Genomic DNA, 14032 nt, shown 5'->3' on the forward strand with positions numbered 1-14032 from the left:
GGAGTTGCAGTCCAGCACGTTTAGGGCACCAGGTTGAGGAAGGCTGCTCTGAAGTGATGACTACAGCAGGCTTAAGCAATGATGACTAGTGTGATGATGATGATAAAGTGTGTTTGTATTGCCAGCTAGCCAGCTGCCCTCTTGGAACCCCTCTAGGCTTCTGTGAGACAAATGAGGCAAGCAGGAGCATCATTGTTTTCTCTGGTTCTCATAATCAGGTTCATCTACATAATATATTTTCAGAGCAAACTAGGCTTATGGGAAGCAAAGTTCCTCAAGATCTTAGGCAGTACTCCTTTTGGATACAATTCTCTGCCTTAGTGCACCACATGCTTGTAGTTGGTTTGGGGGGGGGGGGTCCTCACAAGGAATGTATTAGCAGAGGTCCTGCTTTCACTTGTTCTTCCTAAAAAGCTGTATGCCATTTGGTGGCCCGGGGGAAAAGTTGTTAAATTCAGTTGCTTCAAAAAAAGCTGCCTCTTTATTGTGTGGATAGATATACATGCAGAGAGTATGAGAGACAAGTAGGAGGAGTACTTGACCATATATATTGTCTGGGTACAGTTTTGGGAAATTACTGCTCAAATATGCAAGGAAACCAGTCAAGCTCTACTTCAATGTTGTTTAATTGAGGTTGTTATTATGCTGCAGTTCTGTGTAAGCTGAACTGGTTGAAATTATCCTCTCCCTTTTTTCTTCTAGAGTAGAGTTGGAATTTATCTCAGTTCCTTGAAGAAACAGGCCACTGGATCAAGTAGAAAACATCTGTAGAGTATATATATTTTAAAAAATGAAAGTGTCCTCAGTTTGGCTGCTACAGGACAGTTCAGAAGCAAGAACCTGATATCTGGGGGGTTGAGCCCCACACATGCTGATGAAAACAGAGCACTGGGGGAGAAAAGAAGACTGCTTCTCTGTAGCTGCGTGAGAGCCCCTGCGATGGCAGCTGCAGTTGTCACCAAGACAGCTTGGAAGCTGCGTGAGTGAAGTCCTCTCTCTTGCCATTCCGAGCTGTGTCTGCTGTATGTTGGCAACTCCGCTTCTGATTACTTGATCTCCATTTTTCCTCCTCCCCAAAAGTCCTGAGTTCTGTTGCTGCTTCTTTATCTCCCCACTTCTTCTTCTTCCTTTTCCATTGGCCAGCCCCCTTTTCCCACCCATTTTTCATCCAAGCCTGCTTCTGTGGGGATGCCTTTTGAAGTAAGAGTGGGCAGAGCCCATGCCACCCACATGTGCAGTTGCCTCAGTGCTGAGTTAATGGTCCATTTGGCTCTGGCCCTCCCTCTTGTAGTCTTCAAGCAGGAATGGGCAACTTGTGGCCCTCCAGCTGTTTTGTCCTACAGCTCTCATCAACCCTCATTATTGGATATTCTGCCTAGGGGCGATGGGAGTTGTAGGCCAAAACATCTTAAGGGCCACAAGTTGCCTACGCCTTCCTTCAAGGATGGCTAGTATCTCTCTAAGACAAGGGTGGGCAACTTGTGGGCCTCCAGATGTTTTTTCCCAACAACTCCCATCAGCCCTAGCTGGCATAGCCTATGGTGAGGGATCATGGGAACTGTATCGGAAGTGCCACAAGTTGCCCACCTCTGCACTAAGGTTAGAAGAGGAAGAGAATCCTGCTGCTATTAAGATTTAACTAATGCATTGCTTTGAAGCCCTCTGGAGTTTGCCTTTTGGTGCTCCTTCAGGGGCAGGTTCTATTCATTGCTGGTAAGTGGCAAATTATAGGTGTGATCTCCACAACTGTTAATGGAGTTGTACTTCTGCTGTATACACACAGCTTTATGCGATTTGTGTTGTTTTTTTTCTCTGTGGGTTGCAAGCAATGAAATCTGGCATTGGAGAACCTTCTGAGCAAGCAAACACACACACACACACACACACACACACAGATAGATCTATAAGGGAGTGACTGCAAAGGGAGGGAACCCTTAGTGTTTGGTGAACTTTTATTGGAAAAGGTAGTTCATACTGAGAGGGGATCTCATTTACGGAATGTTGTGGTCTGCCCGGAGTACTTGGGTAGCAGAGCCTGCAGATTTTCTGGTGCCTGGGGTGATCAATTTGGCTTCTGATCTGAGCTACCTTGCTCCAGCTTGCACACATGCAGTAAGGTGGTGTTGGTGTTCCTAACGTTTTCTTTTTTTAAAAAAGCCCAGTCTTGTGCAAGAGTACGCAGAGATCTTACCTTGTTAAATGGGGCTTAGTAGTAGGTGTAGGTAAATAGGTGTAGGACTGCAGCCGTAATTATCTTTAAAATGCTACAATACATGTAACATATGCAACTAAAATAGTCCCATGTACACCATATCACTAATTGCCTCTTTAAATATATTTTCTGTGTGTGTTTGTGGGGAGAGATAGATGGTAATGGATGGAGTGCTGGCAGAATATGTTCATACTTGCGTTTCTTTGTCATGCAGAGGAAATCACTGCTCACAGCAGCAATGTTTCTTCACTCGTGCTGGGCAAAAGTTCAGGCCGGCTTCTGGCAACAGGTGGAGATGATTGCCGGGTTAATATCTGGTCAGTTAACAAGCCCAACTGCATTATGGTAAGAACTGGCTGATTTCTGTTTGATTGCAGGAAAGCTGGGTCAGGGAGCAATGACTTTGCCAGGGAGAAAACCAGCCTCTGACATTAGCTTCAGCCACCCTCCTTTCTTCATACAGGAACAAATATTATTAACAGTGGTCATTCAAAGTGCAGTTGTTGCCTGCAACGTGGCTGTCGCTCTCATTTCTGCATTTCATTTCCTTCCTCACTGTTTACATTTCTTCCACCCCACTGTATATAAACCTGAAACTCTCAATAGTACTCCATCCATCTGATGAACTGGGCTATAGTCAATGAAAACATATGTCAGAACAAATTTGATAGTCTTGGAGAGAGCAATCCTATCAAGATTGACAGTTGCTTCCGACCCCAGGGCGACCACCCATCCAGTGCAGGGCAGGAGGAGTGGTGAGGAGCGGATCTTCTCCTCGCTCCCCCAGCCCTGCTTTCATGGCTAGACAACTGATTTTGGCTGTCTAGCCACGGGACTTCGGAGCATGGGAAGCGGTGGCTGTGTCGTACTGGATTTCTGTCTTCCCCATCCCATCCCCAAGAATGTCCCATTTTCACCGCTCGGCACTGCTCTTACAAGCACGGAGCGTGGGGCTGATCCACACTGCCTACAAGGTGGTGTGGAAGGGTGTGGGGGTCAGTTCTCCGGGAAATGACCTATCCTATGGCTGTCTAGATGCTGACTGGCGGCCATAGGATTGCGCCCAAAGGTGCCACGAGACTCCTTGTTGTTTTTGCAGCAACAGACCAACGTGGCTAATCTCTGTAAAATGTTAGAAGCTGTTATGGCAGCAAGGTAGCAAGCCTTCAAAATGGCGTGGAAATGCAATTCAAAGCTTACTGGTGCATTTTCTGTTCTCCGGAAAGATGAGCGAGCAGCTTGCTTGTGGAAAGCCTGCACCCATACAGCTTGCCCAGAGCAACACTAAACTCCAAAGGGAGAGCAGGTGATTCATACAGACAAATTCTTTAGAAGTAGCTGTATAATACACTAAGGCATCCTTCCCCAATCTTGTGCTTTCCTGATGTGTTGGACTACAAAGTCCACCATCTCCAGCATGGCTGGATGGCACCAGCTTGGAGAAGACTGCACTAAGGTGTTCTGTTTGGGAAGTTGTGGGAATGGGTAGGGAATGGGGGGAATGGGAGCATTTACTATTCCCAGGCCTACAACGCTGTTGTCATAACTATGCAAACATAAAAGGGTTGGAGGGAGAGAAAGAAGCCATGCTGCAAGGAGGAAAGCCTGTTTAGCTGTTCTTAAGCAAACCAAAGCCTTGTGTGTCTACTAAGGAGTGGAAAACAGGTGTTGCACACGGCAAAGGAAATTTCTATTGAATTGATAGGATCCATGTGTGTGTGCGCGCGTGAGAGAGAGTTTATTTACTGATTGTCAGGGAAGAGGCAGGGGTGTAAGAACCATCTGTTGGGAGGAGGCTAGAATCTGTTCAGATATTTCAAATCACTTTCCTCATGATGGGTATCCCCCAACACATAGCAGCATTTGAGGGCCATTTCAGACTGCAGTGTTTCACAGTGGTACCTTGTAGTGGAAGTCTCTATGTATTATAAAGCCCGAATGACAGGCAAGTGTTTTCTTTCTGCTTTGAAAGTCTCTTGGCCGTTTAACAATGAGCTACCACAACTTTTACTGAAGGCTAAGATGGAAATCCATTAAAATGGCTCTTTCCTCTGTTGTTGGAGTTGTCTGTGTCATGCTGGCCACTGGATGGTTGTACAAAAGAAATGACAAAAGTGTATTCTCCAGCAGAACCTTGAATCTGGGCCATGCTTTTAAAATTTAAAATGTAAATGGTCCGCACTGACATTTGAGCTCTGAGGTAGGGAAAAGCTACTTAAACAATAGGTAGGTAGCCAGACTAGCAGCACCATGGAGAGGAGCAGGCATGTCCAGTGCTCCTAAACAGTGATCCTATTTCCTGTATAAACTGATTTCTTTAACAGTGTGGTATAATGGCTAAACTACTGTACTTGTACTAGTGGAGCTTATCTGAGCCAGATCTGTTGGCCCAAGTGTAGCCTTATCTACCTCATGTTAGTGAGAGGAGGCATAGATGAGATGTACTGCCGTGAACTCCTCATATGAACAGTGTCACAAAACACACACTCATCTACAGTCATAATCAGATAACGCTGCCATTATAACGGCATACAGTTAATACATACAGTTTTGGCAGGGTCACTTTATTGCAACAGTTGCCATAGGCCACTTGCAACAAAACGTAGAACTGGAGCATCTCTGTACATCACCAACTGCTTCTTCACAAAGACAAAATATTCCTTGTCAGAGAGCAGTGATTAATTTTAGCATGGTTCATCTCCTGTGTAGAAATGACCACTAGCCAATCCAGGGTTTCCTTGTGGCTCCAGTGAAGTTGACAATCTTGCTTCAGGCAACACTTGTCTATATACTTACAAAAGTAAGGGGAGAATTTAGAAGCAGAAATAGCTGTCAGATCCAGTCTGATCATCACAAATGTTTCTCAATTTTTAATCTGTTATTTAGCAGACAAGTAGTTAAATTGTCTATTTAACTCAAATAGACAATTTATTGTCACTGAGCTCGCTGCTCAGTATGCCAACAAATTTGGAACGCTCAACAGTGGCCACAGGACTGGAAAAGGTCAGTTTACATTCCAATTCCAAAGAAAGGCAACGCCAAAGAGTGTTCAAACTACCGTACAATTGCGCTCATTTCAAATGCCAGCAAGGTGATGTAGGTGATCCTACAAGCTAGGCTTCAGCAGAATGCGAACCAGGAGCTACCGGAAGTACAAGCTGGGTTTCGAAGAGGCAGAGGAACTAGAGATCAAATCGCCAACGTTCGCTGGATCATGGAGAAAGCAAGAGAATTCCAGAAAAACGTCTATTTCTGCTTCATTGACTACGCTAAAGCCTTTGATGGTGTGGATCACAACACACTGTGGCAAATTCTGAAAGAGATGGGGGGTACCAGACCACCTTACCTGTCTCCTGAGAAACCTGTACGAGGGCCAAGAAGCAACAGTAAGAACCGGACATGGAACAACCGATTGATTCAAAATTGGGAAAGGAGTATGACAAGGCTGCATAATGTCGCCCTGCTTATTTAACTTATATGCAGAGTACATCATGAGAAATGCCGGGTTGGATGAATCACAGGTCGGAATTAAGATTGCCGGGAGAATTAACAACCTCAGATACGCAGATGATACCACCCTAATGGCAGAAAGCGAAGAGGATCTCAAGAGCCTCTTGTTGAGGGTGAAAGAGGAGAGTGCAAAAGCTGGTTTGAAACTCAACATTAAAAAAACAAAGATCACGGCATCTGGTCCCATCACTTCCTGGCATATAGAAGAGGAAAAAATGGAAGCAGTGACAGATTTTATTTTCTTGGGCTCCAAGATCACCGCAGACGGTGACTGTAGCCATGAAATTAAAAGACGCTTGCTCCTTGGGAGGAAAGCTATGGCAAACCTAGACAGCATAGTAAGAAGCAGAGACAGCACCTTGCTGACAAAGGTCCATCTAATCAAAGCTATGGTTTTCCCAGTAGTAATGTATGGCTGTGAGAGCTGGACTTTAAGGAAGGCTGAGTGCCGAAGAATTAATGCTTTCGAACTGTGGTGCTGGAGAAGACTCTTACGAGTCCCCTGGACTGCAAGGAGGTCAAATCAGTCCATCCTAAAGGAAATCAACCCTGAGTGCTCATTGGAAGGACAGATACTGAAGCTGAAGCTCAAATATTTTGGCCACCTAATGCGAACAGAAAACTCCCTGGAAAAGACCCTGATGCTGGGAAAGACTGAAGGCAAAAGGAGAAGGATGAGATGGCTAGATAGCATCACCGATGCAATGAATATGGACTTGAGCACACTCCGGGAGAGAGCACAGGACAGGAAGGCCTGGCGTGCTATGGTCCATGGGGTCACGAAGAGTCGGACACGACTGAACGACTGAACAACAACAACAAAGTTAAATTGTTCCACAAAAAATATATCAGAGTATCTCTTTGGTTTTCAGTTTCTTGATTCTACCAGTTAACTGTTGCATAATCTTGATCCTATTGTGTTTGCTTCAAAAGTATGCCATCTGTATTATACGAATAACACTTTTATGTGCTGTTCATAGTTTAGTGTTTGAATCCTGTTTTTTCTATCAATTTGTAATTTTTTTAGCATACTTCTACACTGCCCTTCAGTTTAAAAGCTCCCAGAGCAACTCTCATATTCAAGCAATAAAATAACAAATTCAATAAAAACTGTTAAAACCGCAGAAAGCACCAGACGTAAGGCAGACAATGTTGCATGTGTGTGTTGCTAGATTTTATCAGCTGCAGTAAAATGCTGGAAAGTCTGGGCAAATAAAGTATTCACCAGGACCCCAAAGACATAAAGTGTGGTCAGAGGTGAGCTACTGTTTGGAGGGCATTCAAAGTATAGGGTGCCACAACCAAGAAAGCCCCCTTTGCCCCTGCATAACTTCCGCAGCTGGAAGATCTTGGAGGAGGGCCTCTGATGACTATTTCCGCTCTTGCTGGGGTATGGTGATTTCTGTGTCTCCATGACTATGAGCATGGCTTTCTCCTAATAATTGTGCTGCTTTTCTTGTGGCTAGAAGGAACTGTAGTAATCAGTCTAAAAATAATTGAAATTACTGTTGTAGACCCTCATTTGGAGTGGTTGACTTGTTCAGTTGGTTCACTGCTGCTTTTTCATTTTGCCCAGAGCCTGACAGGTCATACAACACCAGTGGAAAGTGTGAAGATTAATACGAATGAAGAGCTGATTGTCGCGGGGTCCCAGTCAGGCTCCATTCGAATCTGGGACCTGGAAGCTGCCAAAAGTAGGTCCAAAAGCAGTTCTTGTGCCTTTCGCTTTCTAAGCCTCCCTGTTTTGTGAATAGCAGAGAACAAAGGGTAACTTGGTCTGCTCTGAAGACTATAGGGTAGCCTTCCCCAACCTGGTGCCCTCCAGAGGTGTTGCGCTACAACTCCCAGCATCCTCCAGCCAGCATGGGTGGCTGGGGAATCCTGGGAGTTGTAGTCCAACACATTTGGCGGAAACCAGGTTGGGGAAGGTTGCTATAGGGGCACCTCTTCCTTCACATGTTCAAATGTAGATCTGCAGTTGTGAGGACTCCAAAGTTAGTCTTCATGTTTGTATATAACAACAGCCCAATGGTTAAATCAACCATGGGCTGCTGGGGATGACTTGGTGAGCATGGACCTGCAGTCTGCAGCGCACCAGCCACTTCCATTTTTAAGCAACAACCTACAATCCAGTCCTCAGGTTGTTGAGCATGATATCTGAACCCAGACTGATGGGTTGTTTAGTGGCCAGGCAACCCAACGGTTAACCCAACAACAAACCATGAGTTAACCACTAGGTTGTTTAACTCCTAAACAACCCATCAGTCTGGATTTGGACATCACTCAACAACCTACAAAGTAGCCGATTGTGGGTTGTCATTAAGTACGAGCCAGGTCTTTGTCTCTTCCCTGTGAGAGCTGTGATGCATGGATTCTATCATGTTGATCACAAGGGATACATGTTTTCTTTCTATGGCATATAGCAGGGATGGGGAACGTGTGGTCCTCCAGATGTTGTTCAATTGCAGCTTCCATCATCCTTCTCCACTGGCTCTGGTGGCTAGAAATGACAGGAGTTGCATTCCAGCGACTTCTGAAGAGCCGCGTGTTCCCCACTCCTGGGATATAGCCACTTTGCCTAAGACGCTCTGACATTGGAAAGTGGGGCCATTCCTCTTTTTTGACACTACTGTTAATCTGAGAAGGAAAAGAACAAAGTGTCTTAAGGCACAATCCTGTAATACAACACTAACTGGTGTTTAGACAGAAAAAAGCCCTACAGCTCACAGCTGAGAGTTGTAGGACTTTTTTTCTGTCTAAACATGCATCGGATTGCACCTTTAACGACTAACAGAATTGGGGCCCAGAGAATGGTCTGGGAACACCAGGTGTTGTATTGAAGCTAAGTTGTGTAGACCTGAACTGCATTGGGTGGAGGACTTCTGCAGAACAGTGCATACGTATAGTCTCTTTAAAAAATAATAGACTGATTGTGCATCAGCTTTCATGGATTAGAACCTACTTTGTCAGGTATATTCATTTGGCAGATACATTATAGTTAAGGTATAACCCCTTTTTTGTTCTACTGTTATAAGGAAAAACTAAAATAACTAGTATGTATAATAAAAATAAGAAATGAAATTTCTAAAAAAAATCGTTCAACACTCTAAAATGTAATGTACCTATGGTATAAATCTAGAAAGCCTCATGTTGACCTAGCCAATTAAGCCAGCTGTGTGGATGAATACATGGTTTATCAGTAATAAAACATAAACTACTGTATATGGACTATATTTATCCAGAGGATGAGAACTCATATTTTTCTTCCTAATTTTGCTACAATGTTCTGAAATCCTAACTCACAGTTCAAATGGCTGTACCAACATAAATACTTTAAAAATATTTATTTTAAAATTGTTTTATTTAAATTGAATTGATCATTTTTTTTGTCTGGTTTGCAGGTTGAAAAGTTATTGTTTAATTTACTTTTTAATGTGTGATTGTATGGTTTTATATTGTTGTGTACACTGCCTTGGGATCCTGTGGATGCAGGGCAGCTTATACATTCTAAAAATTAAATAAATAAATTACATGGGCATTTCAAAGTGTAAGCAACCTGAGTAGAGTTATGATTAGAAAAAATGCTTTAATGTAAAAAGTCTCCCATCCATAGGATTTCTAAAGTCCTTGATCTGAAGAGACTGAGCATAACTAGTGCAACTGCTACATTTGAAATGACAGCTAGGACCAGAGGATTTGGCCCTACTGGAGTACAAATCTGCAGCAGCGAATAAGTCCTGAATAGATCTGGTTCTCCTATAAGCAGCTAAGAGTGCAACCCTTCGTGGATAGTCGCCCTCCTCCAAACTCAGAGGCATCCAACTATCCAATGCAGGGCGGGCAGAGCTTGCCATTTACTCATAAACCTCTGTATCTTAAAATACTACCTGAGTAGGATGATAAAATGTAATAGTTACATGTAAGGTGAGCAACACAAGTAACAGCCAATGAGCAACAACCCAAAAAAGCCTGTCACTTAAATATAACAAATACATCTGTGGTAACAACTGTTCCAAATAGGATTAGAAGATTAAAAAAATAAGTATGTCCCCAAATTATACTGTAAAAAGATTGCTAATATGGGTTCCAAAGAACTGCCCATAGCCACTTAATGTATGCGATAAAAAAAAACCTTGTCCTGAAATCAAGAATTATTATTCTCTTATATTATGTCAAGCATTTGCATCAAAAAACAAGTGGGGGTGACAAGACCAAATCACCTCACATATCCAAAAGGTTTTCAACCACACATCTCTACCAATATACTTCATGATGAAGTCAAAGTGTTAACATCAGTTGTACCCAAAATTTCATCGTTTACTCTCCACTTTAATGATAATAATGATGTATTTTGTTGTTGTTGTTGTTGTAGTACCTTTTAAACAGAAGCTATATCTCTGCTGGATTGGGGGAGCCACCATTATGAACGGTTGGCTTTGCTTTGTTCTCTCTGAAAGGGATCTTGGGGCCTACTCAGTGAAGTTTTGCAGATCGTAGAAGCTTTGGCGTTTATTGCCAGAGCACGTGAGGTTCTTCTAGTTCTTCACACCTAGCTCTGTGAAACTGCAGGGGTGTGGAGGGTTGGACTTGTCCCTCCCCAGAGCTGTTATGGCAGCTATTCAGCAGGAATAAGGGGCTAGGTGACTGCCCACCCAGCTTCAGGGACCAGGCTTGGCTGCACACAGGCGTTCCATGCCAGGGGAGGCCTGCATGCAGCAAAGCCGCCGAGGCACCAGGTAGAGGGTGCAGGGGGCAGAATCCGATTCACTGCCTGGTCTAACAATTTAGCAGTTCCAGCAGCTATCACTGTTCAGGATGGGGGCAGTGAACTTTGCCCTCACATTCTTTTTTGAAAGACGACTTTCTCCTGTGGGCACTTCACACTAGATGCCACCACGTTTATAAATGAAAGTTGGTAGAAGTCACACATGCCCAAGAAGTCTATCCAGACTACCTCAGAGTTTGCTGCACAGCATTTGCTGTAGTGAGAGGGGGCTTCTTCTCACTACAGTGATCTGGCCCAGCTCGACGGGAGTTGTGTCTTCTAGAACGGGAGTGGGCAGAAAGTAGAGATCTCCAGATGTTTTGGACTTTAACTCCCAGGATTCCTGACTATTGGCCACGCTGGCAGGGGCTGCTGATTAGAAGACAGTTACTTCAGTTAGCACAATCTTCTATTCGGTTTTTTACTACCACTGTAAAAGTGATTTTAATGTTTTGAATTCTTGCCTACTCTTTGGTAATATTTCAATTGCTAACTCTTTAGATCACACTTGCATCTCAGATATTTCCTTCCTTCGCTTTCCCGTCTAGTTCTCCGTACATTAATGGGCCACAAAGCAAATATCTGCAGCCTAGACTTCCATCCTTTTGGAGGCTTCGTAGCTTCAGGGTCCATGGACACCAACATTAAGGTAAGACCACTGTGCCCCTCCCATTCTCAACATGTGTACTGAGAATGGCAGGAGTCCCTGAGGGATGTCCGCATATTTTTTGGTGTTCATGGGTGCTTCCAACACATTCCCTGCTAAATGCAAGTTCTTGAGCAAATTAGTTACTAATTCCTGGGCACATTTTACCCCATGGTGATCTGTTGACAGTTTGGTTGATGTTTCTGCCTACTAGAGGTGTTCCCATGTCATACTGTAATCCATATCCCTCCAAGAAGACCAGAGAAAAGACGCTGGAAGTTGTTACATGATTTCACAAATCCATCCTTCCCTTCATTGCCTAGAGGTCTGGATACAGGAAGACTGAAAACATGTTTGCATGTATCTGGTGCTCATGGCTACATAAAACAAGTAAAACTGATACCTTTAATTGGGCTAGACCAACATTGTGACCTATATCTCATTCTGTGGAATCCATGCAAGAGCACCCAGATCTACACACCTTTGCCACAAGGTGGAAAGAAGGTTACAAGGACTTCTATGAATATCATGATCAATCGCTTAGTAGTAGGATGTGAGCTGGGCACAAAACAGTTATGATCTTAGAGAGGCATAATAGTTATCTTGTATTTGGTGCTGACTGCTGTAGAAGAACATGATGGCTGGTGCTCTGGATGGGGAGAGGCTTTAGGGGTGGGAAGATGATCAGAATTCCCTGCTCTCTTTGCTTGCCATACTGCCACCTGCCTGCCCAGGAGATCAGGAAACTCTTCTGCATGTGTAAATGGGAGGAACAAAATACATTAGGAAGATGAATTTCAAAGAATTACAGCTTATCAGAGAAGTGGAATGCTTTTTGTGTGAGGAAAAGCTTAACCGTAATCAGCTAAACATGTCTGAAGTATAAAATTATTTATTACCAATAATACTTTTATAACACTGAAAAATTAGTGGAAAATGTTTTCTTCCATGAAGATACTGGTTTAAATTTTAAAGGGAAATACACGGGTTTTCTGCCACCGGAACTAGTGATGGGTAAAAGTCTAATGGAATTCCCAGAAGGGCTAGATTTCAGGGGACGGGAGAAATTGCTTTATACTCGGTCAGAGTCATGGTCCATCCAGCCCAGTACTGTTTTCTGTAACTAGAAGCTGCTTTCCAGAAGTGATCTTCCCCAATTCTTTTACCAGACATGCTTTAATGCAGGAGTGGGGAACCTCTTTCAGCCTGAGGGCCAGATTCATTTTTAGAGAAGCTCTCAGGCCATATTCCAGTGATGGGTGGGAGCAAAAATACAACCCCACCCTCGCCCCAGCATGTTTTAGTGTAAAACTCTTAGTGCCAGTAAGGAGAGGCATTTCAGCCTTTTAGAACGGGGGGGGGGGGACACACACTATACAATGGCCAGGGACCCACCAAATGATTGGTGGTTGGGGGAAAGGGATGGGGCCAAGGGAAGGGGAGGTGGCCTTCTAGGGAATCTAGTGGGGGCTGAATTTGTCTCCAGGAGGGCCTGAGATTCCTCACCCTTATTTTAACTTATGTTGTACACAAGGCCTCATTTGTGCAAAGCATGTTGTATTCCACTCTTCAGCTTAGAGCCCACTTTGAAACTGGAATAGCTCCATGTTCTCAGAAATCCCTATTCGACCCCAAATCTTAGTTTGAGACAGGTGCTTTGAGAGCTCTTCAGGACACTTAAACTTCTTTTACACTTAAACTGTATATTTCTGTTCATTCAGCTTTGGGATGTGAGAAGAAAAGGCTGCGTCTTCAGGTACAAGGTAAGAAGGAAACCACGGTCCATCTCAACAGGGCACCCCTCAGATCTACTTCTGACACTACTCTTGCATGTGCAATTAGTACAGAGTTTCATTTTGGGGAGCTCTTTGAGACAGAAAAATATACTTGTGACATATCAACAATGCAGCCACCAAAGTTCAAAGTAGAATTTTTTTTGCAAGATTCCCCACTCTTTATTTTTGTTTATTTAGAATGTTATCTTTCTCAAATGCTCCGGGCAGCTTACGACATTTCCAGTGGCTGTTACATATCACCAGAGGTCTATAATTTGGAGCTGGTCTTGCTGGCCAAGTCCAAAATGGTAGTTGCTAGGCCCTAGCCATGCTCCTCTCCCAGCAAGCCCTGCCCACCAGCCGTTCCCTAGTGTGCTTTCAGGCAGCCGCATCCAGCCCTCTCCCGTTCAGCTTTCCTGCTCTAGAGCAGGAAAGACCATCTGAGGGGCTGCCAGTTTGGCTTTGCCTGGCCAAGGCTGTCCAGGTGCCAGCCTTCCTCCCAGCTTTGGCGCTGGTGAGGTGGCCGGCATCGCTGAGGAACTGTGGGGATGATCTCTGACCACTTTTGCAGCTTCAGAGTTGGGAGTGAGACTGGCTGCTTGTTGCACTAGCAGAGGGCAGCACTACACTCACCATGGTGAACAGAATTGTTGACGCCTGCTAATAACTAAATACAGTGAAACAAAATTAATCTTCCTGCTTGCTACACTTGGAAAAAGTACAAGATGAAATGTTGGGATCAGATCTGGTGGGCCTCGCACCTAGTCAGGACAGTAAACGTCCAGATGTGTACATGCTCAGAGGCCATAAAGAAGCAAGACTAAAGTTCTCTGAGCGGTCATCTGTGCAGACATACAACCCTCCATCTCCTCACTGCAGGTTGATATCAGCAGGTTGACTTCAGTTACAGGTAAGCTGTCCGTATTTTAACTGCACCATCAACATAACAGCTGCTGTCCCATGTGAGTCACGATGTGGCTTGGGGTCATCTAGTCCCTGAATGTGCAATATTCAAATACCTTTTTACTGAATCCCTTCAACTAAATAAAATGCAGTAAGGGTAGGAGGCATGAAACAACCAGAAACCAACCCTCTTATTGTAGAAGAATGCATAGGACTTCTAT

General features: G+C 44.1%; 1 protein-coding gene across 7 annotated transcripts in view; it reads left to right on the forward strand.

Moving 5' to 3' along the window:
• KATNB1 (katanin regulatory subunit B1) overlaps positions 1–14032 on the forward strand; it is a 41738-nt gene that overhangs the window by 4680 nt on the left and 23026 nt on the right. For 4 of the 7 annotated variants that reach the window (XM_084812271.1, XM_084812269.1, XM_084812267.1 and 1 more), the window contains exons 2-6: positions 703–979; positions 2427–2557; positions 7299–7416; positions 11036–11136; positions 12855–12896. In XM_084812271.1, coding sequence (XP_084668397.1) covers positions 940–979; positions 2427–2557; positions 7299–7416; positions 11036–11136; positions 12855–12896 — 432 coding nt within the window. In that variant the 5' untranslated portion in view covers positions 703–939. The remainder of the gene's footprint in view (positions 1–702; positions 980–2426; positions 2558–7298; positions 7417–11035; positions 11137–12854; positions 12897–14032) is intronic. The other 3 variants (XM_084812273.1, XM_084812270.1, XM_084812272.1) reach the window with 1 other exon arrangement.

The sequence above is a fragment of the Heloderma suspectum genome, chromosome 8, assembly GCF_057233095.1.
Source record: "Heloderma suspectum isolate Gila_16-S chromosome 8, 16-S_ref, whole genome shotgun sequence".
Taxonomy (NCBI): domain Eukaryota; kingdom Metazoa; phylum Chordata; class Lepidosauria; order Squamata; family Helodermatidae; genus Heloderma; species Heloderma suspectum.